General features: G+C 48.9%; 1 protein-coding gene across 1 annotated transcript; it reads left to right on the top strand.

Annotated features, from left to right (window-relative positions):
- The first annotated feature begins 838 nt into the window (after positions 1–838).
- LOC126643794 (ATPase family AAA domain-containing protein 3) lies at positions 839–22080 on the top strand. The gene is made up of 16 exons (XM_050322427.1): positions 839–1074; positions 1901–1977; positions 2465–2566; positions 3634–3693; positions 4048–4117; positions 4944–5109; positions 6043–6112; positions 8147–8302; positions 8504–8560; positions 9485–9610; positions 9880–10004; positions 12234–12285; positions 13136–13206; positions 15473–15640; positions 15934–16042; positions 21667–22080. Exons 1-16 carry the CDS (start codon positions 840–842, stop codon positions 21844–21846), a joined length of 1824 nt encoding a protein of 607 aa, XP_050178384.1. The 5' UTR covers position 839; the 3' UTR covers positions 21847–22080.
- Positions 22081–24236: the final 2156 nt, after the last annotated feature.

Genomic DNA, 24236 nt, shown 5'->3' with positions numbered 1-24236 from the left:
GAAACGGATCAGTAAAGTCTCAGCTCCAGTAAGGATGGGTTTACAAGGAGCCAACGAGTAAATGTCCCCCAAATCTTGGCAGAACTGGTAAATACTTGTGAATAACACCCAGGGACAGGGGGGGATTTTGGGGTGTCCTGTGCAGGGCCAGGAGCTGGACCCTGATCCTTCTGTGTCCTTCCAGCTCGGGATATCCCACGATTCTGTGATTCCAAGTGTGCACTTGGGAAGAAACAGGAAGATTTAAAGCAAAAAAAACCACCAGAATGGCATCCCCGGCCTGCTGAGGGCTGGGCAGGAGCCGGCCTTGTTCTACATTTTACACCACTTCAGGCTGCAGAATCCCACCCGTTTCTCACTCTCACAGCACTTCCCTCCCCTCCCCTTCTCCAAAGGCTCTTGTGTCCACTTTCCCATTCCCAGCAGATGGACTGGGAGCTGATTTTCAGGGAAAATCTGGCTCAGCGCCTAGACGGGTTTCCCTCCACTCCTCTTGTTTTTTTAAAAGGCTCTTGTGTAGCCTTTCCCGTTCCAATCAGTCACACCAGGACCCCATTTCCAGGGGAAATCCCTCCCTTTATCCCGATATCCCATCTCCACTTCCCGCCCCGCCCTTAGCAACGCCTCGCTCTCCCGTTGCTACGCGGAAGTGCCCTTTGTCCCGCCCCTTTCCCCTCGCACAACCAATCAAACCTCACACGCGCTCTGCCGCCACCAATCACAAGGCGATCCGCCCCCCTGCGCGGGCCAACGGGCGGGCGGTCCGCCCCCTGCGCGGGCCAATGGGCTGTCGGTCCGCCCCGCGGCGCAGGCGCGCGTGGAGCGGGGCGCTCTCCCTCATGTCGTGGCTGTTCGGGCTCAGCCGCGGGGCCGCCCCGGGAGGAGGCGGCGGGGATGGAGGGGCCGGCGCGGGCCCCGGGGTGGGGGGGAGCGGCCTCTCCCTGCCCCCCGCCCCCGGCGGGGCCGCCGCTGGAGGCGCCGGGGACCGCCAGGCGCCCAAGGACAAATGGAGCAACTTCGACCCCACGGGCCTGGAGCGGGCGGCCAAGGCGGCGCGGGAGCTGGACGCGTCCCGTGCGTGAGGGGCTGGGGACATCCGTGCCTCAGCGGGGCGGGGGGGTGGCCAAAACGGGGGGAAAAGGGGGTGCTCGGCGATGCGCCGGGCTCTGCTCGGGGTGTGGCGTGAAAGAAACCCCCCAGTCCTGTTGGTGATTTTCAGAAGTCAAAGAAAGGCGTTCTTTCCTCGGTCATCGTTTGGCCAAAGTGCAGCCCGGGGTATCTCCATAGCAGCTGTTACGTGGTTATTCGTTTTCCCCGCATTCCTGCTGCATATTCATGGCATTTCCCAACACCTGTTAGCACACGTGCATATCCTGGTAATATATATAAACATCCCCTCAGAGACCTCATGAGGGGCTTCTTCGAGGGGTTTTGGTGCTCTCCTCTGCCTGAACACCCTGTAGTTCTGCCTTGTGACCTTGTTCAGGGCAGTTCACTTGGTTATACAGCTCGGCTGTGTGTGCTTGGCTGGCTGCCTCAGTTCCCCTCCTCATCGTCTCTTTGTTCTGCTTGATTAGTCCCTTTAAATCACTTGGTGATTTATCTATCTAGATGTAGTTTTTAGGGTACATTCCACTTACATCTCCAAACCCCGACGTCAGGGGATGCCCAGAAATGGGACAAGAGGAACAGGCAGGAACTCATGCCTGGGAAGTTCCCCCGAATATGTGGAAGAACTTCTTTGCTGTGTGGGAACACATCCATTTTTGCCAGGGAGGGCTGAGTGTGCAGCTGCAGAGCTGTGCTCCAGGGAGCCAGAATGGATTGAATGATCTGAGCATCATCTTCCCTGAGAAAAGACCTTTCTCTGCCTGTAATCTCTCCCTGCTACCCCTTGCAGGCCACGCCAAAGATGCCCTCAGCCTTGCCCAGATGCAGGAGCAGACCTTGCAGCTGGAGCAGCAAGCCAAGCTCAAGGTATGTTGGAGCTTTGGAACTCCTGCTGTGTTGGACACCCAGCCCACCTGAGGCAGCTGCCAGGTTTGGGGAGGACAGGAGTTCAAATCTCTACCTGCAGAGGATGGTGAGGTTTTCCTGTTGCTGTTCAGGTTCAGCATTATTTGCTGAAGTTATTTATCTCTTTTTAAAAAAAAGCACTTCTGGGAGGTGAAGTACAAGCTGATTTGGCCTGTTCTGGGTGAGGACAGACTTACGTATGTTTTATAAAGGGATTTAAGGGTTATTTGAGGGTTGGTTTGGTGTATTTTTAAAAAAATAGTGTTTAATCCTGAAATGGTTAATTATGAGATTTCTTACAGTCATATTTTATGATGCTATTTAACTTTCTACTGGCATTGGTCACCTTTTAAGGGCACCACTCTGATTACAGATGGATTTCTTAGAATGTAGCTGTCAGTAGCATTTCTCTGTTAAGTTCATTTGTGATAATTATCCATTTTAACAGGAGTATGAAGCTGCCATAGAGCAACTGAAGAACGAGCAGATCCGGGTACAGGCAGAGGAGAGGAGGAAAACACTCAGTGAAGAAACCAAACAGCACCAAGCAGTAAGGGGATCAGGGGGAAGCCAAGTGATGGGAAACCCTCTTTGTGTCTTCCTTCGTGGAAAAGCCACCAGTGCTTTAATTACCCCTTTTGGGGCAGGGGGAAAGGGGCTCAGGGGCAGCCAGAGGTGTGGGGATGTTCACAGGCTGAGCCCGTGTTCTCTCCTGGCTTGGTAATGTTGAGCTTGATTTGTAGTTCCAGGCAGCTCTGTCCTCCTGAGCTCTCGTTGCCAAGTTTATGCTGATAGCTCATATGTGGTGGCTTTTTAATTTGAGAGCACAGGAGATGAGGGAATTGATTAATTCTGATGGATCGTCTCGCTTGGGAAATGAGCTGAAAGTGCTTATTTGGCACATGTTGCTTTTTATCCTGTCAGGGTTTGGACTTTGGACGGGGCTGGCTCAGGGAAGTTGGCTCTTCACCCCCTGCAGCTCCCAAGGCATCATTTGAAGTCAGAACAAGCTCAGCCCTGATTTACTCCTGGAGTGCCATGTTTTACAGTGGCTGAGGAGATCAATTCCAGGCTGTTCCCCCATCCATCTGTTTGGAACAGGGAATGGTTCCATCCCTTGTACAGAGTTCTCCTTGCTGATGGGTATGGACCCTCAGACCGCTTCTAGTGGAGTGTAGGTGGCTTGGGTTTATTTGCCAGTGGAAAATTGATAGAGAAATAAATGAGGAACAGGTAAATCTGTCAAAACCAGAGCCCGTGTGACAGGCAGCACATCTTGACAGGTCTGTTGCTTGCGGTCACCAGTCCAAATATTGTGTTTTAGAGCACGAAAACTCTGGTTTTCCCAGTGAATTAAGTAACTTCTGGGCCAAGAAACACTTGTTCTGTGTTTTTATTTCTGTAACACCTTAAAACAAAGACTTTGTAGACTTTTCAGCACAGAGGAGTTTTTGACACTGGCTGTCCCATATCTTGCCCTGTTCATGTTCAAACCCAGGGTTGGTTTTATTTTGCTTTTTTCCCCCCTGCACATTCCAAACCTCATTTCCCTCAGGTTCTTCTCTCTTCACTGCCAAATCTCTGTGTTCTGAGTCCTGTTTTTCTTTTTTTTTGAAGAGAGCCCAGTACCAGGACAAGCTGGCACGGCAGCGCTACGACGAGCAGATGCGACAGCAGGTAAGATGGATTCCTCCTCTGATCCAGCTGGGAATGGGGTAGGAGCTCTCTTAAACCCAAGAGATGATCTGGATCTGTGCCCTGGCCAATGGCTGGTGCTGGGCACAGTTGCTTTCATCTGTACTACCTGCTTGGCATCTGCACTGCTGGCCAGGCAAATCAAAGGTTGGGAATTAGGGCAGAGCAGCCAGGAGCATGGGATTAGGGGAATAAATCTGGGAGATGGGAAGAATGCACTTCAACCTGAGCACTGGCTTCTTGAAAACATTTGTAGGGCATGAGCTTACACAAATGCCTACTTGATGGAGTTCTTACCACTTTTAACACATCTTCTGCTGTCATCTCTGCCTGTAGCAACTTGCTAATGAGGAGAATCTGAGGAAGCAGGAAGAATCTGTGCAGAAGCAGGAGGCCATGAGGCGTGGTAAGTCATTTTTCTGTGGCTTGTAAGAGTGTGTGGCCCCATGAATTCCTTGTACTGATCTTTGACTCTTTGTCCATATCGGTTGATGCTCCGTTGATGTCACGTGTTTAATGTCACATTGGCAAGTAACAGGTAAATCCTGGTAGTACCAGAACTACCAGTTGCTTCCAAGATTAGTTTTACTGGCTGCAGTTCTAAACATTTGCCCTGGGGGTTTGCAGAACTCCAGTGGGATTCCACTGGGGTCCAAACCTTAAAATTGTTAAGGCAGTTCGTGTGTGACTCTGGGGGAATGAAAGGCCGGTTTGCTCCGAGCATGGATGTGGATGTGGATGGCTGTGCTGTCCTCTGCTGGCTGCCATCTAATGCACTCCCAGCATCTGAGGGAGGTGCTGTAGCATCCATGTGACAAAGCTCAGTGCTGAAACCCTGTAGGAGTGTGTTGTTTTACTCCTGCAGTGGGTTATTTTACTCCTGTAGTATCCCCCTGCTCACAAATACGAATGTCATGACGTGGGCAGCACTGAGGTACCAAGCAGCCCTGCTGGTGCAGTCAGGATTCCTTCTTCCTGTGAAGACAGAGGATGCTGGCTGTGAAACCCTCATCCCATCTCCTGGGCTGTTCTAGGTTTCTCACTGATGTGAAAGGAGATTTAATCTTAACCTGTCTGCCACCATTCCTGGTGTCTGCAGTAACAGAGCCTCCCAAATCCCATCTGGGCCTGGCAGCTCCGTTTTGCTTCTCATCCTTACAAGGGTTCTGCTCCCTGGGGTTAAGCCAGTCCAAAAGACTGAGCTGTTCTGGTGGTTTTAATTTTTTCCCAAGCTACTGTGGAGAGAGAGATGGAGCTGAGGCACAAGAACGAGATGCTGCGAGTGGAGGCCGAGGCCAGAGCCCGCGCCAAGGCGGAGCGGGAGAACGCGGACATCATCCGGGAGCAGATCCGCCTCAAGGCCGCTGAGCACCGCCAGACCGTGCTGGAGTCCCTCAAGTACGGGCAGGGACGAGCAGGAGGGCACAGCCTGCCTTGTTCCTTTGGCAGAGTCCTCCCATCATGTAGGGAAACTCGTTTATTCCTCAGAGCTCTGAGGAGTGTCGGTGTTGTACCCCGGGCACTCAGGGTGGATCTCAGGGAAAGGTTCTTCCCCCAGGGGGTTTGTGGGCACTGAACAGGCTCCCCAGGGCAGTGGGCACGGCCCCAAGGCTGCCAGAGCTCAGGGAGCGTTTGGATGATCCTCTTGGGCTCATGGTGTGGCTCTTGGGGATGGGCCTGTGCAGGGCCAGGAGCGGCACTCGATGATCCTTTGTGGGTCCCTCCCAGCTCAGCATATTCTGTGATTCTGAACAGCAGGAATTGTATTAACAAGAACCCTCTCTTTCACTTGTCTTGCTACACTGTCACCTGAATGTGAACCAGAGAAGCTATTTGTAGACTTGGGAGTTTTCTACAATTTTTCTATCATATTATTTCAAACCCTGTCCTCTAATATTGAGACTCAGATACTCTGAAACCCCTCAGTACTTTCACTTTCTGAGCGTATACCATAAAGTCTGTCTCCGGAGGGGTGGGTATTTAGCTTTGGAATTTGTCAATTTTAGGTCCTTTGAGATTTGGAATAACAAAAGAGCTTTAGAATTAAATACCTTTTAGTGCAGTTCAGCACCAATAATGTGTTAAAGAAATAAATACATACCATCTTGTGGCCAAATGTTTTTTTGGACTTAATCCCAGATCAGGTATAGACATCAGGTGATTATAAATGCATTTGCTGTGTTTGTTCATGTTTCAGTTCCATGGTGAGCCCTCACTTAGCTTTGGACTGGTTCCGAAGGAGATCATTATCAAGTTGTCCTGTAAATTGTTTCAATTCAGTCTTTGAAATCCCTTTTTTCTCCTTCTTGCCCTGCTGTTTGCTCACCACAGGACAGCTGGGATGCTCTTTGGGGAAGGATTCCGTGCTTTTGTAACAGACTGGGATAAAGTTACAGCCACGGTAAGATTGTGATACCTGCCAGTAACTTCCAGAGAAGTCTGTCTGTAAATGTGTGTTAAACCAACTCCTTGCTTTGGTGTGTTTATAAACTGGAGACCATGATGACCTAAAACTTGCTTTGCTGCTTTTATCACAGCTTTATATCTAATTTTGATGTAGCTTAGAGAGCACTTAGAGATCTGTTATGTGTCCTAAATAAATTCATTAAAAGCCAGACCAACATCTTTTCACAGGACAAAAGGGCTTCTTAGGGACACAAAGTTGTTTCTCAATTGTACTTCTTACCACAAAACTCCAGTGAAAATACATTTTTGGTAGCCTGGCTGGTTAAAATGGACATTTTGCTTTAAGTCAGGCACCATCACCTGCTCCACCCTCTGATTTTATACACACAGGCTGGTTCAAAAGACACTTTGAGGGAGAACAAGGCATGCTTTTAATGGATCCTTTTGTCATCTGTACCTGGGATGCCTCTGTATTCAGAGCCTTGTGCAGATCAGTGCTTGGTGCTTTGAGCTGTGTATTCACCTGACCCAGATACTGATTTCCTGCATTGTGGTCATTTTTGCTTCTGACACACTCTTGTCTTGTGAATTTGGGACATTTAGGTTAAAAAAAAAAAAAAAAGAAAAAGCAAATGTATTATTTGGAAAGGGGATAACACAGCTGGAACTCATATTTTCTGTTGCTTTGAAAAATGACTGTGAGGTAAGAAGTAGACAGTTATTTCAGGGTTCCTGGGAATGAGGCTGGAATTTTCAGCTCTTCCTGCTTATTGTATTGCTCTTTTCCTACCTCTTCCCCATCCAAGCAGAACCCCAGATGTTCTGCTCCATGTTTTTTGGGGCTTGTTATGCTTTTTAGTGGAAATTCACTTTGTTCCTTGATCAGAGATCCAGCCCTTTGCATGCTAACCAGGTAGGCACTGTAATCAGGCTGATTTTTAGAGCTAGCGTGGTAATTGGGTTCTTGTTTTGATACAGAGCTGTCAGTCTTACAGCTCCATTTCTCTGTCTCTTGTAACATGAACGTCAGGGAAGTCCAAAAATCTGAAATACTGACATCAGATCCATCCAGGTAGAGGTGTGAGCTGTGACTTTGCTCAGGACTGGGTGGTGTGGGAGTGCATGAATCAGGTGTGGAGGTTCCCTTATTCTTTGCATCCCAGAGCTCTCAGTTCTGAACCCTCCACGTTTTCCACCCCGAGCGAAAGTGATGTCACCCATTTAAGCAGAGAGAGCGAACAGATGGTGTCTCATGGTTTACTGAGCAGTGCCATCCTTGGTGTCCTTGGGGCTTCTGACCTTGGGCTGTACTTGCAGGAGAAGCCTGCTTATTTTAAAAGCAATTGCTGCAGTTTGCTCTTTTGTCTGTGTGGCCTTTCCCTGATGTAAATTATTGGCATCAGCTTTAAGCTGACTCCTAAGCCTGGAGTGTTTCTGCTTCACTGGCGAATCGATGGCAATGTCTCATCCTCTGGGGTTTCTGACAGAACAGTCTAATTCAGGGGTGGTAATTCCCATGTGGTTTGGGCTGTGGTACTCTGGAGTGCCTATTTCCCTGGCATGTTGGGACTGTCACCTTTGGCAGGTGTTCCCTGGCTGGTCCTTTCTGTTCCCTCCTGTGCACTGCCTCGGTGGCAGCCCCAGTTCAGATGTTCATCCTGGCATCTTTAATTCAGCATTCGTTGTCTTGCACAGTGAGGGGAGGTCTGGCAGACAGCACCTGGTTGATGTGGCTGTTTGTCTTCATTGCTCAAGTTAATTTTAAGTCTGAAAAGCCCCACACATTTTGAGCAGGATGTACATACCTCTGCACCCAGGACTGTATCCTTTCCTTGTGACTCCTCTGCCTTTCTCTGTGCAGTGAATGTCCCATGAACAGGGAGTGTGAGACAGTGACACCTCACCAAAAATAACCCCCTCTTGCTCAGCAGTCGTCCCTGAACCTCAATTCCCTACCAGGGGCTGCTCCACACAACACCATTGCCTTGCCAAGTGTTTTTTTCCTAACCCTTCCCCCTTTTCTTTGCAGGTGGCAGGTCTGACCCTGCTGGCAGTGGGGGTTTACTCTGCCAAAAATGCCACTGCAGTAGCGGGCAGATACATTGAGGCACGGTTGGGCAAACCTTCCCTGGTGAGGGAAACCTCCCGGATCACTGTGCTGGAAGCTTTGAAACATCCTATCAAGGTACAGCTCAGCTTTGCTTCTGTGTCACCCTCAGCCAGGAGGATGCAAAACTCCCTTTGCAGGGGGTCTCTGAATAAACCCAGTGTTGGAGGGAGCAGAGGTGGGCTGAGCTCACTGGTGTTTTATGACCTTTTTGTCCAGGTGAGCTGTTAAAATCCTGTGGCTGTTCTCTATGTGAGTAATTGAATTTGTCCCCTCTAGGTTGGTAAACGTCTCACCAGCAAGGCTCAGGATGCCCTTGAAGGAGTTGTTCTCAGTGTGAGTACTCTGTTTGCCTGGCCTGCTCCGTGAAGGATGGCTTTAGAATCTAAATAAGAAGGGCTGTTTCCTTAAACTCACTTCAAAAGCTGTAATTCCAGCAATTTTGGAGGCATAGCACCCTTGGGGCACCGAGACCATAAATAAGCTCCTGTGTTCAGTGTGACGTGCATTAAGCAGTCTGTTAACCTTTTCTCCTCTGTGAAAAGCAGTTGGAAATCGTAGCTCAGTCCTTGCTCTGCTGCAGTTTCTCTCTGGAGTCAGCATGTTAAGATTGACGTTCCACTTGTCCCATCTGATCCCTAAGGACCTTGATCTGCTTGTAGGCCAAAAAGTCCTAAGCACTGTGTGCATTTGCCCACCTTTGAATGGTTCTTGACTTGCTAATTAGTGCTGCTTCTGTATATTTGCTTCTGAGTTTGGTTCCTGGATATATCAGGCAAATTTAAGAGCTCCTTGAAGCTGCTGAGAGAAAATGCTCCTGCAGGAATAGCTTTCTCCCAGTATCCACAATTGCAGTAGTAAATATAGACATGACTTGTGAAGGAATTAGCACTGCAAAGAGTTGCTTGTGTTCTGACTTATCCCTCCCAGGGCATCCAGTAGGAAGTGAATATTTAGGTGGTACCTGTAGTAGTTACTCTATTATATTTAGGTGTTATCTGTAGTAGTTACTGCACTGCTTCCTGCACTGCTGCTTTTTCTTACAAAAGAACTGTAGCCAAGTGGACAGAAAATGAAGTAAATCCTGACATAGGACAGGAAATGAGCCTGGTCTGGAGTCAGGAGCAGCTGAAGTTAAGACTTAAAAGCTTGAGCCTGTCGGATGCTGCCTCCTTCTTGCAGGTACTGATCTGGGAAGCTGGCATAGGTGCAGGTCTCTTGGTCCTTTCTGTTCCTTAAGTTTTAACTCTTGTCTTGCAGCCACAGTTGGAAGCTCGTGTGAGAGACATTGCCATAGCAACCAGGAACACCAAGAAGAACAAAAGCCTGTACAGGAACATTCTCATGTACGGTCCTCCTGGCACTGGGAAGACTCTCTTTGCCAAGGTAACAACCCTGCCATTAAACCCCTATCCCAGGAGTTTTTCTGGCAGCGTGCCACCTAGTTTGGATTTTGGAAACAGTAGAGATGGACAGAAATGGAAGAAATAAACAATACACGAGTAAAAGTTGACACCAAGTGACTAAAGTACTCTCTTCTCTGAGCATACTGAGCCTCTGCCAATAAGCACACTGATAGGAGTAAACTCATCTTTTCTCCCTCATCTTCAGGGGCCTTGCAGTGAATGGAACTCTCTGCTTTTGTTTCCCTCCAGAAATTAGCTGTGCACTCAGGCATGGATTATGCCATCATGACAGGAGGGGACGTGGCCCCCATGGGGCGGGAGGGGGTCACAGCCATGCACAAACTCTTTGACTGGGCCAACACCAGTAGGAGAGGGTAAGTACCTGTTCCCTGGGTCCTGGATTAGGTTCTTGCTCTAAAAACCTCACCACAGCAATTCAGTTCCTGTTACTGAGCAATACTAGAGCACAGGGTGGGTAACACTGACCAAACGTGACATCTGAAGTTTTCCTGGAGTGGGGGAATTCTTCCTGCTTGGTAATATTTAAAAGGCTGAAAGCTTTTGCTCTTCTCTTCCCTCAAACCCTCCTTGTTTACCTCAGATTTTCCAGATCAGTCATAACTGGATTGTGAGCTGATCTCACCAGGCAGGGGGGGAGATGCTGCCCACTTGAAAGCTGGGACACGTTTCTTTCAGGGGGATGAGTGTTCTGACAGAAGTTAGAAGATTTAGCACAAATGGAGGTGCAACCAGTTGTTTACACTCTCTGAATATTATCTTCCCTCTTCTGCTGCCCAGATTATAAACACTGATAGTGTTTACTTTTGAGTTCTCAAGCAGAAGCAGTGAATTATAAGAAATAAATGAGGATAAGGAGGAGACAGATGCTAAAGGCGTTGGCATTAGGTGTAAAAGTCACAAGCTGTTGTGCTTTTTCAGTCACCTTTAAAAGCAAACTTCTGTCTGCAGACAAGCTATTGAGGCTAAATCTTGACTCCCTGATTTTGTAAGAGTATGGAGTTAATTTGCTCATCCTAATGCAAATGGATTTTTGCAGTGCAGAGGTAGCTGAGAAGTTGCTTGTCCAGCCAGGATGTTTAAATTAAATATAGAATTTTCAGTGGGTGTCAGTTTGGGTTTTGTGCTGTCTTGATCTCAGATCTTCTGTAAATATGGCCAACCAGTGATTTATGTGTTCTCTGATTGCTTTAGATGGACATTATCTTGCAGTGTCTGTTTTAATCCTTGCTGCATTCATCACCTAAATGTTTCTATTTCCCCTTAACCCAAAAAAAAAAAAAAAAAGGCACAGAAATGTCCTAAGAATTTAAATTTTTTAAGCTTCTCCTACCCTGAGGAGCTATAGAAGGGAAGGTGTGAGAATTTAAGCGAGCTCAGAAACAGAAATTGGAAGAGATGTGAGGATACTCAGCTGGATGGAGACTGCTGGATGCTCCCACTAAAGAATTCTCTCACAGCACTGCCTGGCTCTGAGTTCCTCTGCCCTGATAAAAACTTGCGTGCACTTGAACTTCATGCACCTCAGGTAGCCTGATCAAAGGTTACATGTGTCCAGATGAATATTCTCACCTCCAGTAACACTGAAGGATTTAAGCAGGTGTTACTCTGAATCTCCACCAGTGTTAGCTGTGAGGAAGTGTTGCCTTTATTAGCTGAAAGCTGTTGTGATAAAAGACACTCCTCTGTAGCTGAGAATATTTTCTGAGAGGCTGGGGTTGAGTAAAAGATGTTAATAGGCCCTGAAATCCCCTGGAAAAAAAGCTGGGTTTGAAGCTTGGCAAGGAGGTAATACAAGCTGTGACAGCTTTGTGAGCAACTTCTGTTATTGATAAACATCTTTACAGGCTTAGTCTCTTGGGAAGAGCACTGCCCTTGGGTTATAAGTGAATTTATTTTTGTGAATAATTCATGGACTTTATTAATTCACTGCTCCACAGGTAGTAAAAACCCTTAGTGCCAGTGTGGTTTGGAAGAGAAAAAACCTCTCAAAACAACAAAGCAAGTTGAGGAGGGGACTCTGGGTTGAGGTTCTTCAGAATGGCACAAGGAAGAAAAATGGCAGGAAGGTGCTGTTGCCACCAAGGTTTTTTCTGTGCTTGTGTGCCTGTCTTGTAACCCTGCACACATTTCTCTAAATAGGAGGCAATGATAAAATAAGCACTCTCTGCATTTCAGATATCTCCTGCAGCTTGGCTGTGACACACCAGCACTGTCAGATACAAGCCCATTGCCAAACCCTGCCTGTGAAAACTCCTAGGTATTTAAAAATCTGGGGGAGTTTGAGGTCATGGGCCCTAGAATTGCTTCAGTCTTCTGAACAGCAGGAAAAAAACACAACTCCAGAGGCTTGGGGTCAGATTTATGGCCTGAGGTGTCTCAATCCCATCCCTTTCTCAACTGCTGGGCAATGGAGATGTTGCTGCAGCTCGGTGGGAAGCGTTGCCTGAAGAAACGAGTTTGCCTGTGCAATCCTTTGGGAGCTCACCTGGGCACAGCTCTGGGTGCCTGGCAGTGGGGCAGGAGGATCCTTGGGCTGTCTGAGCCTCACTTACCTGTCCTGTTGCTGTGCTTTCCTCTCGCAGCCTCCTGCTGTTCGTGGATGAGGCGGACGCGTTCCTGCGGAAAAGGGCCACGGTGAGTGCTCTGTCTGTGTCTGTCACCAGCCAGCAGCCCTGTTCAGTCTCATTAACTGCCTTCCACTGGCAAGAGATGAGGGCTGGCAGGGGCCTCGGTGCTCACCTAATTAACTGATGCAGAGACAAGACATCAGCATCTCGCAGCTCAGCGGAATGAGCATCTCCAGCCCGACTGAGGGTCCCTCCCTGCAGGGGATGGGTGGCACAGCAGCAAGGAAAGAGGCATATCTTGAAAACAAGAGGGAGGTTGCTCACACTGCAGAGCTGGTGCCCTGCAGGGTTTGTGTTTTCTCCCAGCAGATGTTTATCTCAGGGGGTTTTTTCATGACAAAACTACTTTTTGCTATGTTAGCAAAGCTGCACCAGCATCTTCCCCTCGACAAATAATTTGTGTTTTCAAAGTCAGTCACCACACTGTGCATTCAGTCTGGACCTGCTGCTTGAACCCCAGTGGTCTATTTAAAGAGCTCTCTCTAGAAAACTGCTTTGAGTGTATAAGTGAAGTCTTTGCTCTGGCTTATTTTCCTGTATCTTGCTGGACTTCCCAGCTAAAATAGTGTTCAGCAGGGAAAGCCACCTGGGCCAGTGGCTGCAGCCTTGGGTTTGGAATCAAAATCACTGGATGAGTGTGGATAAATATGTAATCTCTACTGGAACCTTTAGTTCCTAACATTTCTCCTGGGTATATAAATTGATCCTTTTCCCCCAAGGTATTACAGTGGTTTGGGTTCTACTGTAATTCAAGTGCTTGACAATAACAGAACTCCCCTTGTCCATAATGCTGCTTAGAGCTGTGACCTGGCTGCAGAGCCCAGCAGCTGATCTCCCTTTGGATTTCATCTTTGCAGGAGAAAATCAGTGAAGATCTCAGAGCAACTTTAAATGCATTCCTGCACAGAACAGGGCAGCACAGCAACAAGTGAGTATCCAGTTCCAGCCCTTCCAGCAGCTGGGATTTCTCTGGATGGAGGAAAGGTCTGTAAAGGGTCTGTGGTGTACAAATGAAAGTTGGGAATGATATGTGCTGCTGAGGGCTTAAAAAAAAAATCTGCAAACAATCTCCCCTTTTCAATTTATGTGTTGAGTGCAACTTGCTCCTCCTTTATCCCTTCCTGGCACTTGGAAAACAGAACTGTGGAGAAATTGTTTCCTGAGACTGGGATGGTGTTTGGACAGCTTGATTAATGTTTTCTTTTTTGATAAGTGGCTGTTTATACAAGAACAATATTGGGCCCATGAAAATCAATATCACAAAAGAGAGCTCGGAGTTGATCCTGGCTGGATGCTCTTGGAAAAAAATACTTCAGCAGGTGCTTCTTTGAGCTGCTGTTCCTCTCCAGTGCCTTGGTGACCTCTTTCCACCTGGTGCATGTGTGTGTGCAGGAACCTGGGGGCAGATGAGTTCAAATCTGACTCCATTCCTTTCGCCTGAGCTGCTCAGAACATCTGTGAGCAGCGCTGCTCGTGAATTCAGGGATCCCAGAGCTGTTCCCTTCCCGGGTTTGCTGAACGTGGGATTGCAGGGCTGAGCTGGCAGATGTCTGTGACTGTCACTGTCCATCCAGCCGTGCTCACCATGTCACATTGATGTGAACTTCCTGCACAGCACTGCTTGGTTTAACAAAACCCAGAATAGAGAGGTGACCTTTCCTCGACCTTTTTCAAGTAATATTTGATTTTTTTGGGGATGTGTGTGTGTGTGTGAACTTTACTTAGTTGTTAAACTTGTACAAAGAAATTGAGCCAACAAGAAAAGTGTGTGTATGCAGGAGAGTGAGTTTCTTGTGATGAATTGCTCCCTTAGCAGTGTTGGAATGAAATAGCTGTTACAGTAACCTCATGACATTGAAAGGAACATTCAGGAAGGACAAAAGCAGGGCATTTTCCATCCTCGGGGTGTCTTGAAATAAATGGTTAGAAAGCAAGGTGTTGAGCCTGCAAGAGCTTCATTTTTCCCTTTGGGAGGATAGCAAATCTCTTCTGAAATTATGCAGAGAATTGCTCTGTAAGGCTGAGTTTATTGTTATTAAATGATACTGTACTTGCAAGGCAGGGGGTGGCAGGGTCAGGGTTCTTTCAAGGGGAGGGTTCTTTCTTTCCCCTGCTGTTAAATTGCTCTGGCTCTGTTTGGGTGCTGGGGGTGCTCTGCCTCCCCTCAGAGCAGTTGAGCAGATGTTGAATTCAGCCCTGCTTTAAACCATGAGCCATTCTAGGACGCTGAACATGCCCTTGTGATTCATGCACTGCTTTTGACTTCTCAACAGCCTTATTGCTGCTTTGGGCAAGGAGGAGTCCTGGATCCATGAACGGGAGTTCACTTGAATAAGTGTAATGGGCCATGTAAATGTGGCTGCTTTGGTGAGACCCTGAGGAGAACTGTTACTTGAGCAGTGAATTGTCACCAGCATAACTGAGCAATGTGAATTGCTGGCTTAAACCTCCCAACATCTTCTTGCTGGGGTATCAGACTGTGCCAGCACCTCTTGCTCATTTGTGTCGTTGTCATGATGGAAACGAGCAGTGCCTGAGGATCAGGTTGAATATCAGCCCTTTATCCAGGCTGTGTTTCTGCAGCTTGGGGGAAGTCCTTGTTGGGGAGAAAAGCCACAGTTTCCTGCCTCTGTGGCTCTTGGGTTGGCAGAGTTATCCTCAGAAATGACAGCAAGGAACACGGCCCCTTGTAGACCGTGATTCAAACAGACAAGAGGAACGTCGATATTCCAATAGCTGTGGTTAAAAGCCCATTGCAAATTATTGTGCACTATTAAGCTGGTAACATCAATTAAAGCATTAAAGTATTGGCACAGGGAAGAAGCATCATTACAAAGCAAAAAAAAAAAAAGGATTTTCTAGCTTCAAAATGCAGCAGGAGAGAGCAGGACCTGGAAGCAGCACATCTGTACAGCGGAGCAGAGCTTGGTGAAACAGAGCAGCTTTGGTTCATGATGTTCATTCTGAATGTCTCTCTGCACACATGAGACTGTTCTGAATAGCCCAAACAGCACTGCATTTTAGCATGGGCCTTGAGATGCTGTTACAAAGCTGTTTCTAGGGTATCTTCATCTCCCCAGGTGATGAAATGTCTTTGGTACCGACCGTGGCAGTTCCCGATGTTCAGACGAGTTCATTGATTTTTGTTTTTACGGGTTTTTTGAGTCTTTCCTCTCCTGTTTTCATCATTCCAGGTTTATGCTTGTTTTAGCAAGCAACCAGCCTGAGCAGTTTGATTGGGCTATCAATGACAGGATAGATGAGATGGTGAACTTTGATCTGCCCCAGCTGGAGGAGCGGGAGCGGCTCGTCCGGATGTATTTCGATCGGCACGTCCTGAAACCAGCCACAGAGGGCAAACAGTGAGTGTCCCTGCACACCTCCCACCCTGGGCAATTCTGTGGCTTTTCTTCACCTCCTTTTCTGTGTGTTTTGTATTTTGTCACTTTAACCAAGTGGCACAGTGAAGAGTTGGAGAGATGCCTCTCCCTGTTACAGGATGAGATGCCATCCTAGGATTTTGTGTCACGGTTTGCTGTGGCCTTAAAATTTAGGAGGCTGCTGCAGTGGAGGCCATAATGCAAGTAGCAACACCATTGGAACTCCAGTGTCATGTGGCTAAATGTCAACTAACCCTGGTTCCTGTGTCTCCCAGGAGGTTGAAGTTGGCCCAGTTTGACTATGGGAAGAAGTGCTCGGAGATCGCCAGGCTGACCGAGGGCATGTCTGGCAGAGAGATCTCACAGCTTGCTGTAGCTTGGCAGGTGAGTGGGGCTTTCACACTGGGCTCCTTCTCCCCTTCTGGAAGGTTTGAGGGTCAGATTTTGGATTCTTGGAGCTTGTCTCCCTTTGAAAGCTCCATTATGTCCATAGGGTGGTCCCACAACGCTCCTGGCTCTGGGGTGGGTGTCAGAGTATCAGCACAGCTCCTCATCTCATAAACAGGAATAGTTTTGATGACCATAGAACCATCCAGGTTGAAAAACACCTTCAAGATCATCAAGTCCATCACTGGTAGAAAATCCCTCACTGAATTTAGGTAAAGCAGGTGAGTTTGAAATGGGTTGGGGGCAAATCATGCTGGCCATGACTGATGGTCCAGCTCAGGAAGTGCCTCAGGTATCGACAGCATTAGGGCACTAAACCCCCCTGCTTCCCTACTTTGTTCTAAACACATTTGTAGTGCAACTGGAGTAACTAAAGAAACAAAACCAACTGGAAATGGAGCATTTATTTCTCCCTATATAGAAATAAAAAAAGCAGTCACTTGGAGTACAATTATTCACCTGCTTAACAAGCTTAAGCGCTTCTTTTATTTTTAAATCAGCCTTTCACCTTGTTTTGTCACAGCTGCCAGTTTCTTAGGGATTGTGCATTTTCATGAACTAACCTAGAAATATCAATTTAAGGAATATGCTCCAAATTGTACCTCATGTAGCTTACCCATGTCAGCTTCCTTTCAGGGATTGAACAAACAAAGTGGCTTTTTGTTTAGTTTTTAAATTTTTTATTTAGTTTAGCAGGTCACCAACATTTTACAAAGTTTATGCATTTCATTCCTCCTACTACTGTTTTTTTCCACCTTTAAAGGTACAGAAAATATTTATCCTTTCTAACCTAAATTAATTTGAACCTCAGCAATCATGAGCTGAGGGTCCAAAGCAGCCATTTGAGAGCTGTTATTTTATTCTTTGGTAGCACACAGCTGGTTAACTTTACTAGGTGAATTTTGTGTTACTGAAGCATATTTCAAACTCTGTGCTGTCATCTGCCCCATGTGTGCTAAAGGCTTTACTGCCAGGTATTTCCAGTAATAAAAACTTGTGATAAATGATCCTGTTGCTTTTTATCACCCCTTATCTGCAAGCTTGTCATTAGTCCCCAGCAATGACCTCAGCTTTTATCATTTATCCTTTAAGTGATCATGAAGGAAGGGGAAGGTGGGGGTGACTAATTCCTCAGCGTTGCCCTGATAGCTTTTTAAAATGTGCCTCATAGTGCCAGGCCTATTAACAAGGTTCCATGGCAAATTGCAGCAGGAAGTTCTCTCCTCTCTGCTGTCATAAAACGCTCAAAGTGGTTTAAAATAAAACCGTGCAGGAGAGGGTGGGCAAAAAATACACGGATTGCTTTGATGTAGGAGCTGCAAGAAGCTTCATCTGTGTCAGAATCAAAGTTGCTGGTGTGCTGGAACAGGGGGCTCTGTTGTTGGGCAGGTGGGGTGTGCCAGGTGGGGACTGGACATGTGGATGGTGTTTCCTTGGTGAGGGCATCCAGAATGGGATAAAACTTGTCTGGAGCACTGCCCTGGGAGCTCCCTGGCAGAGCTGTAAACTCTAAACCCCTGCTGATCTCCTGAGTGGTGCTGGTGTTCTGGGTTTAGCACCAACAGAGAACTTGTAGAGATCTCTGTAGCTGGTGCAGCGCTCTGGGCTATCAGGGCAGGATTAAAGCTGCATTTACAAGCATTCCTGGCAGTGCTATTCCTGCCTTACATTCCTGCCTTCCTGCTCCCCTTCCCCTGGTGCTGGAGCACCCCTGTGCATGGCTGTGCTGTGAACTGGGTCAGGGAGCTGAGCAGAGTTAAAAATAGCCTGGCAAGGCAAGTGAACTGCATAGCTACAGTGCTGTGGCACATCCCAGGGAGGGGATCAGGGGAGGTAGGGGCTGTAGGAACCAGCATCACTGACTCAAAAAACGCTTGTCAGGCTTCCCTCAGCTGCATGGAACAGCTGTAGGGTGGTTGTGTGCTGCAGATCCACTGTTAACTCTTGAGCTGTTGGTCTCCTAAACTCCCTGTACAGCTGAATTTTGGATTCAAGGTGCTGCATGCCAGAGATGGCTGATGTGGGAAATAACCTGGTCACAGAATCCATGAACATCCTGAGCTGGGAGGGATCATCAAAGCCCAACCCCTGGCCCTGCCCAGGATAAACTCCATAATCAGCAGCACCTTTGTGAATGCACACTTGAGTTTTACCCATGAAATCAGGGACCTGATGGAGTTTGGAGATGCCATCAGCTCTTCCTGCCTTCCCTGGGGTCACCTCTCCTGGCCAGAACCGAATCTCGGGGGTGGTTTGGGGAGGGGTGAAGTTCTGAAGCAGCTGGAGGAGGAACCATCACAACTGTCAGCCCTTGCCAGGAGTACCTGGGCAGCAGCAGTGCCACTCTGCTGCCCTGTGGCCCTGCAGCCAAGTTCCCAGGAAAATATTTTTTGGATTCTTCTGCCAATATTGCCCTTTAACAAAAGCATCTCAGTTAAACTGAGCAACAGCTGCAGCTTTCCTGGGCTTAATTCCACCATAAGCTGGGCTTGAGATGGATTGGCTGTCATTTACACCAAGTTCTGGTTCACTCTTGTTTCAGTCTCGTTTGATTTGTCCTGAATTTACCAACAGAAAAAAAAAAATAAGATGCAGAGAGGCAGAGAGTGTAACCTCTAGCACTGGGAAAAATATTGCTGTCTGGCACAGCTAATAGTCTGCGTGCTAGAAATCCATTTTAATCTCTTCTGCAGGAGACTGAGCATTCCCTTTTGTCCTTGTGCTTTTCCATCCCCCAGATCTAACCCTTTAGGACTAGAATATGGACTGGGTGCATTTATACACTGAAAAACTCCCTTCAGATCTGTTTGTAGTAATGTGCAGCCTTTCTAGCTCTGCACCCTGTGCTTAAAACCCCTTGATGTGCTTTAGATAAAATGTCAAAAAAAACCCAAAACAAAAACCAAAACAATCAACCTTTCACTATTCCAAGCTGTAATCTTGGAAAATTGTTTTGGCAGCACATCAGGAGAATTCCCAGGAGTTTTATGTCCCAGTGTGAGCTTCCTGTCATTTCCTTGCCTTTTATGCCACTGACACAAATGCCTTTTTACTCCCTGAACCTTGTTTGTGTTTTAAAAATAGTGCTTGTGTGGGATTTTTTTTTTATCAGGCTATTTTTATTATAAATGTGATTCGAAGGATACAGATTAGTCTGGCCAGGTTAAAATAAACCAGGAGTCTTGGCTGAAATGAAGCATGAGGTCATCTAGGCTAGACTTGTCATCTGTTCCTCCCTCTACTTCCCCACCAAACACTTTGTTTTTGGCTTATTTCGTGATTGGAGTGGAGCTGTAAACCAGGAATAGCTGCACTAGGAGAAAATGGGTTAAAATGTGTCCATGCAGGAGGCAGAGGTATGAATATAAATGAGCCTTGGTACCATTTTTGTGTGTGTGCAAGCTACTCCCAGAAGGGGCAGCTGCTTCTCCCATTTGCTTTCTTGACAGCAAGGGCCTGAGGCTTTCTAAAAATAGAAAGTCATTGAGAAAATCAGCAGAGCGTGAACTGCACAGCTTTGCAGGAGGTTCCACAGTGGGCTGGATGGGCTGTGCAGTGGCAGGGAGGAGGGGAGGGGAGGGAAGGAAGGCATCCTCTGTCTGTGCTGTGCAGACACCCCAGTGCATCCCAGGAAAGCACCTTGGCCCTTCTCAGACACCCCGTGCTCCTGCCTGGGGGGGGCTGCATTGGCAGGTCCTGCAAGAAAAAAACTGGACAGGGGGGTGAGGGAAGGCAGGTGAGGCTGTGGTGGGTGTTGTGTAAATATTTGGCAGGTTATGGAAGCTGTGCTTTCCTCCTGGTGGGGTGGAAGTGGCAGCCTGGCTGTGCTGAGGATGCCTCCTGCTCTGCCGGTGAAAGCAGGACAAGTGCTTTTAATGCAGAGTGAATTCTCTGTTTACAGACCTTCTCCTTCCCTGTGGCCACTGTTTACTCCTAATCTCAAGCAGGAGCATTAGCCTGACTTCTCACTGCTGCCTGAAGGAAGGATTGCAAGGGTTTTGCACAGGGAAGGATCTTTGCAAAGGGTTTGATGCTTCTTGCAGGAAAAACCAGCTCTGTGGTTTGTGCAGAAAGCCCTTTTGTGAGCTAACCAGTTCCCCAAAAAGGGCTGGAAAGTAGGTTAGAGGAGGCTGAGAACCAAACTGGGTGACCTTTTGCTCATTTCTTGATATAATTATTCCTCCTGCAGTGAGGTAACACCAGTCTAATAGGCAGGTATAACCTACAGTACTGGGATGGTACCTGTGCAACAGCTTATCCTGGGCTTTGTCTCCTCCCTCATCATCATCATCACCTCTGGCCAGGGGGTGCAGGAAATGGTCTCACTGGAATTTATTTCTGTGGTGCTTGTGCAGTAAACTTCATTTCCTGGTATAACTGATGTTTTGCACTGTTGATGACTGATGGAGCCTGCGTGCAGTCCCTTACAAACACCTCAGTCTGTCGTGAAAGCCCAGGTTAATATTCCTGCCTGGGATGTTGCAAACCCTGCAGAGAGATTGTCCAGGCCGTGACAGCTCTGTGGAGGGAGATGTGGGCAGAAATTTGGGGCTCTTTAGGGCAGGCAGTGTGGGTGTGAGGAGCTGGAGGGGGTCCCACCCTGCGTGGTGTCAAACCCCCTCATTCCATAACTGCACAGGGAACAGGACATGGATTCGCTCTTGCAGGGGAGCACTTGCAGGGGGAGGAACCAGATTTAGAAATCTGCAGCTTGGGAGTTGCTCTGTTTCCTTGGAGATGGGTGCAGTTAACAGCATAAACATCCTCCCCTTGCTCGGAGGGGACTGGCTGCACGTTGTCACCTGCAGGATGATCAGTGCAGTTCCAGCTGCCCTGGCTGCGTGGGCCAGGGGCACAGTCCTCTTGCTGCAGCTGGAGAGGAGTCCCACAGCCCTGCATCCCCTGGGGGGTGTTTGGCAAGGCTGTCAGGAGTTTACAGCCCTTTCTCCGAGGGGCTGTGATCAGATTTGTGCTGCCTGTTGTAGCAGCTGCAGGACCGAGTGCTTACCAAGCACGACTGGAGGGACAGGAATTGTGGGATGAAAAGAAGGGGGACAAAAGGGTACAGGGGGAGAGCTGAGCATGAGGAAAGCAAGATCACTGCGTGTTAGACATCACTGTAGAGATGCCACCTTGCCCATATTCACCCCAGCACTGGTGCTGGTTCTGCTGTGCAGGTGTTTCAAACATTTCCTGTTGCCTTGGGTGGGCTCATTCAATCCCCATCCTGCCCCTGCTGCTCTTTACCTCACTGGCTTCCCACAGTGCAGGGCTGCTGAAGCAGGACAGGGAATTTCAACAGGCCAGGTGTGGCTGCAGCCTGACCATGAGTTCAGCAGGGTTCACTTTGTCTCTTCTGAAAGCAAAGATCTCATCTCCCGGGAAATCCAGAGGCAGGAGGGCCGAGGTGCCTGTCGTGCCTGTCAGCGACCGCTCCGGGTGCCACCACTGCCTGAGAACCAGCCTGGGGGTTGTGCTGGGGGGGTGTGGGGGAAAACATGCACGGAGAACAAGAGAGAGCTGCCATCCCTGACCTGTGTGTCCTGCCTGTCCCTCTGCAGGCAGCAGCCTACGCCTCCGAGGACGGCGTTCTCACCGAGGCCATGATCGACGCCCGCGTGGCCGACGCTGTGCAGCAGCACAGGCAGAAGATGGAGTGGCTGAAAACAGAAGGTGCTGAAGAAAACAAAGGGACTGGTGGGAACCCCCTGCTGCCCTTCCCCAGAGGAACCCCGGTGTGAGAAGTCTGCAGGGCTTCGGACCAGCGCGCGTGGGGCTGAGGCCCCGGGAGAGAGCTGGGAGGGTCTTGTGGTTCGGTGGGATGGTCGGTTGGGAGAGGTGTGTCCTTTGGTGCAAGGGAAGGGGTGCTGCCTCAGCCTGCCTTGGATCTCGTGGTTTTAAACTGCTCCAGAGAGCAACGTGGTTTAAAGGAGGCAGAAGCAACTGAATTAAAGGACCCCTTTGCTGAAATACCACTGGCTGTGTTGGTCTGTGTGGCCTGTCCTGCTGGAGGGGCCCAAACCCCAAATCCCTTCCAGCCATTTCACATTTCTGCAGTGTCCCAGAGCCAGTGGGAGCCAAGGGCCTGTCCAAGCCTGCTACTCCCATGTATTTCATTTGTGAGGTTTATGTCCAGCAGAGGTATTTCTCACCCTTTTTCCCCAGATCCATGACCTACCTCCTTGCTCACATCCCCACGTGGCATCCCTCTTGTGTTGTCCTTCACAGGCTCAGAACAGGCTTTGTGTTCCAGGGGTGGATTTGGTGTGACTCACCTGCTTACCTTGGGGTCCACACAGGTAGTCTGAGAGCAGCCCCAGGAATTTTTCCCCCAAGTAACTGCCCTTTCTCTGCAGGAGGTGAGCAGGCAGGGCTCAGGGGGTCTCTCTGGCACAAAGGTGTCCAGCACAGTCTCCAGAGATGACAGGGGCTCCTTTGCTCCCACTGCTGCCCTCCAGCTGCTCTTGCAACTCGAGTCTTGTGCTGCATTTCTGGAGCAGCTGAGAACTGTGCCATTGTCAAGTCCTGAACACGAGCCTGTGTTGATGAGCTGACATTCATTCTGCTTGTGAGCATATAAGAGACAGGTCAGAACATCTCCTGATTTTTTTTTTTTCCTGAGTTTGAACTGCATTTGAACCCTGTGCTCTGCTCTGAGGCCCTTTCTGTAACTACATGGTGCAAACATGACCCAAATCTGCGCCCTTGAGTGCCTTGCTGAGCTGTTCTCCTCACACAGGAACCGACAGCAGCCTTTTCTCACTGGTGGTTGTGGCTGAGCTCAGGGGCTCACCTGGCAGGAAGGAGCTGGTGGGCTCAGGAGCAGAACCAGGCAGGCCACTGGTGTCCCCAGCTCTGCTGCCCACCCTGGTGCTGTCACTGCTGCTGCTCCTGTGCAGTGGGACAGGGGAGGGAACTCCTGCCTCCTCCAAGATCTAAAGGCAGGGCCCTGTCACCTCTGGCAGCCTCCCAGGCCATCAGCTCCAGGGTGACTGCTGTCCCTGTGGAGGTGGCACCCAGCTATGTAACACTCCCTGCAGGGACAGGGGATGGCAACCCCAGGCTGAGGTGAGCTCCTCTCATGACACTGAGTGAGTTACGAGCCAACAGCACTTTATTAAAATGGTATTTTGTGGTGGAGAGCAAATCTCAGAGCAGATGGATTAGCAGGCAATCCATCACTCCCCAGCTTGGTCTGTGCCAGCTCAAACGTGCTCCCCTGTGCTCCAGCACTGCAGCTGGGAGGCAGATTTACAGCCTGGTCACCTCTGTCTCCTCCCTGTTGCCATCCTTTGAAGTATTTACTTCTGGATGTGACGCAGGGGGAGCAAAGTCCCGCTGTGGAAGCACGAGGGTGTGAGCACCGTGCGCTGTGGCACTCGGGGAGGGGGAGTCTGCCCGGGAAGCTTTTCTCTGCCAACCTGTGTCTGTGTTTGGAATGGAGAAGGAACACTCAGAGTCTTTTATAATGCCTTGTCTTGGGTGCTGGGTTTTATTTACTGCTCTGCCCTCACGGGGAGTCTGCGCCGGGCCTGGGATGTGCCCGGGCTTGGAGAGCGACACAATCTTTGTGCACAAGGACTGGGGTCCCACCCGGGCTCAGACCTGCTCTGTCTGTGGGTGTGGTTCTGTTCCAGCCAGGAGCAGACTGAAGGATGGTCAAGGGCTGGGTGATGGTGGCAGATTTTGGTACTGCTGGAATGGGAAATATTCCCACTTTTCCTTCTCCGTGCCAGAGCCCTGAGTTCCCTGCACTTTTCCTGCCTTTCTGGCCTGTGCAGGCAACACGAGGGGCCCAGGCTGCTCTCTGGAGGTAACTTGCACCCACAATTGAACAGTTAAAATATTTATCTCCCTTTAAAATCACTTCTGGACCTTGGAGCTTCCCTGTGATCCCAGTGAGCAGGAGGCAAGCAGGTGAAAATCTGGGACAGCGTCCTGTGATGTCACATAACCTGGGGGGAATCACCCAGCCCTTCTTCAGAGATCAGGACAGGTTTTCCCACACCTTTCCAGCCTTGCTGGTACCTTCTCCTCCTCCTCCTCCTCTCAAGCCCCTGCCCAAAGCTGGGGAGCTGCTGCTCTGCAGTGCCCCAGCCCCTGCCCTGGGGGTACCCTGGGGGTTCAAAGG

Source organism: Myiozetetes cayanensis, unplaced genomic scaffold (assembly GCF_022539395.1).
Source record: "Myiozetetes cayanensis isolate MyiCay16 unplaced genomic scaffold, myiCay2020 scf28, whole genome shotgun sequence".
In the NCBI taxonomy this organism is placed as follows: domain Eukaryota; kingdom Metazoa; phylum Chordata; class Aves; order Passeriformes; family Tyrannidae; genus Myiozetetes; species Myiozetetes cayanensis.
Note: the sequence above shows the minus strand (reverse complement) of the source record. Positions and strands in the feature narration are given on the sequence as shown.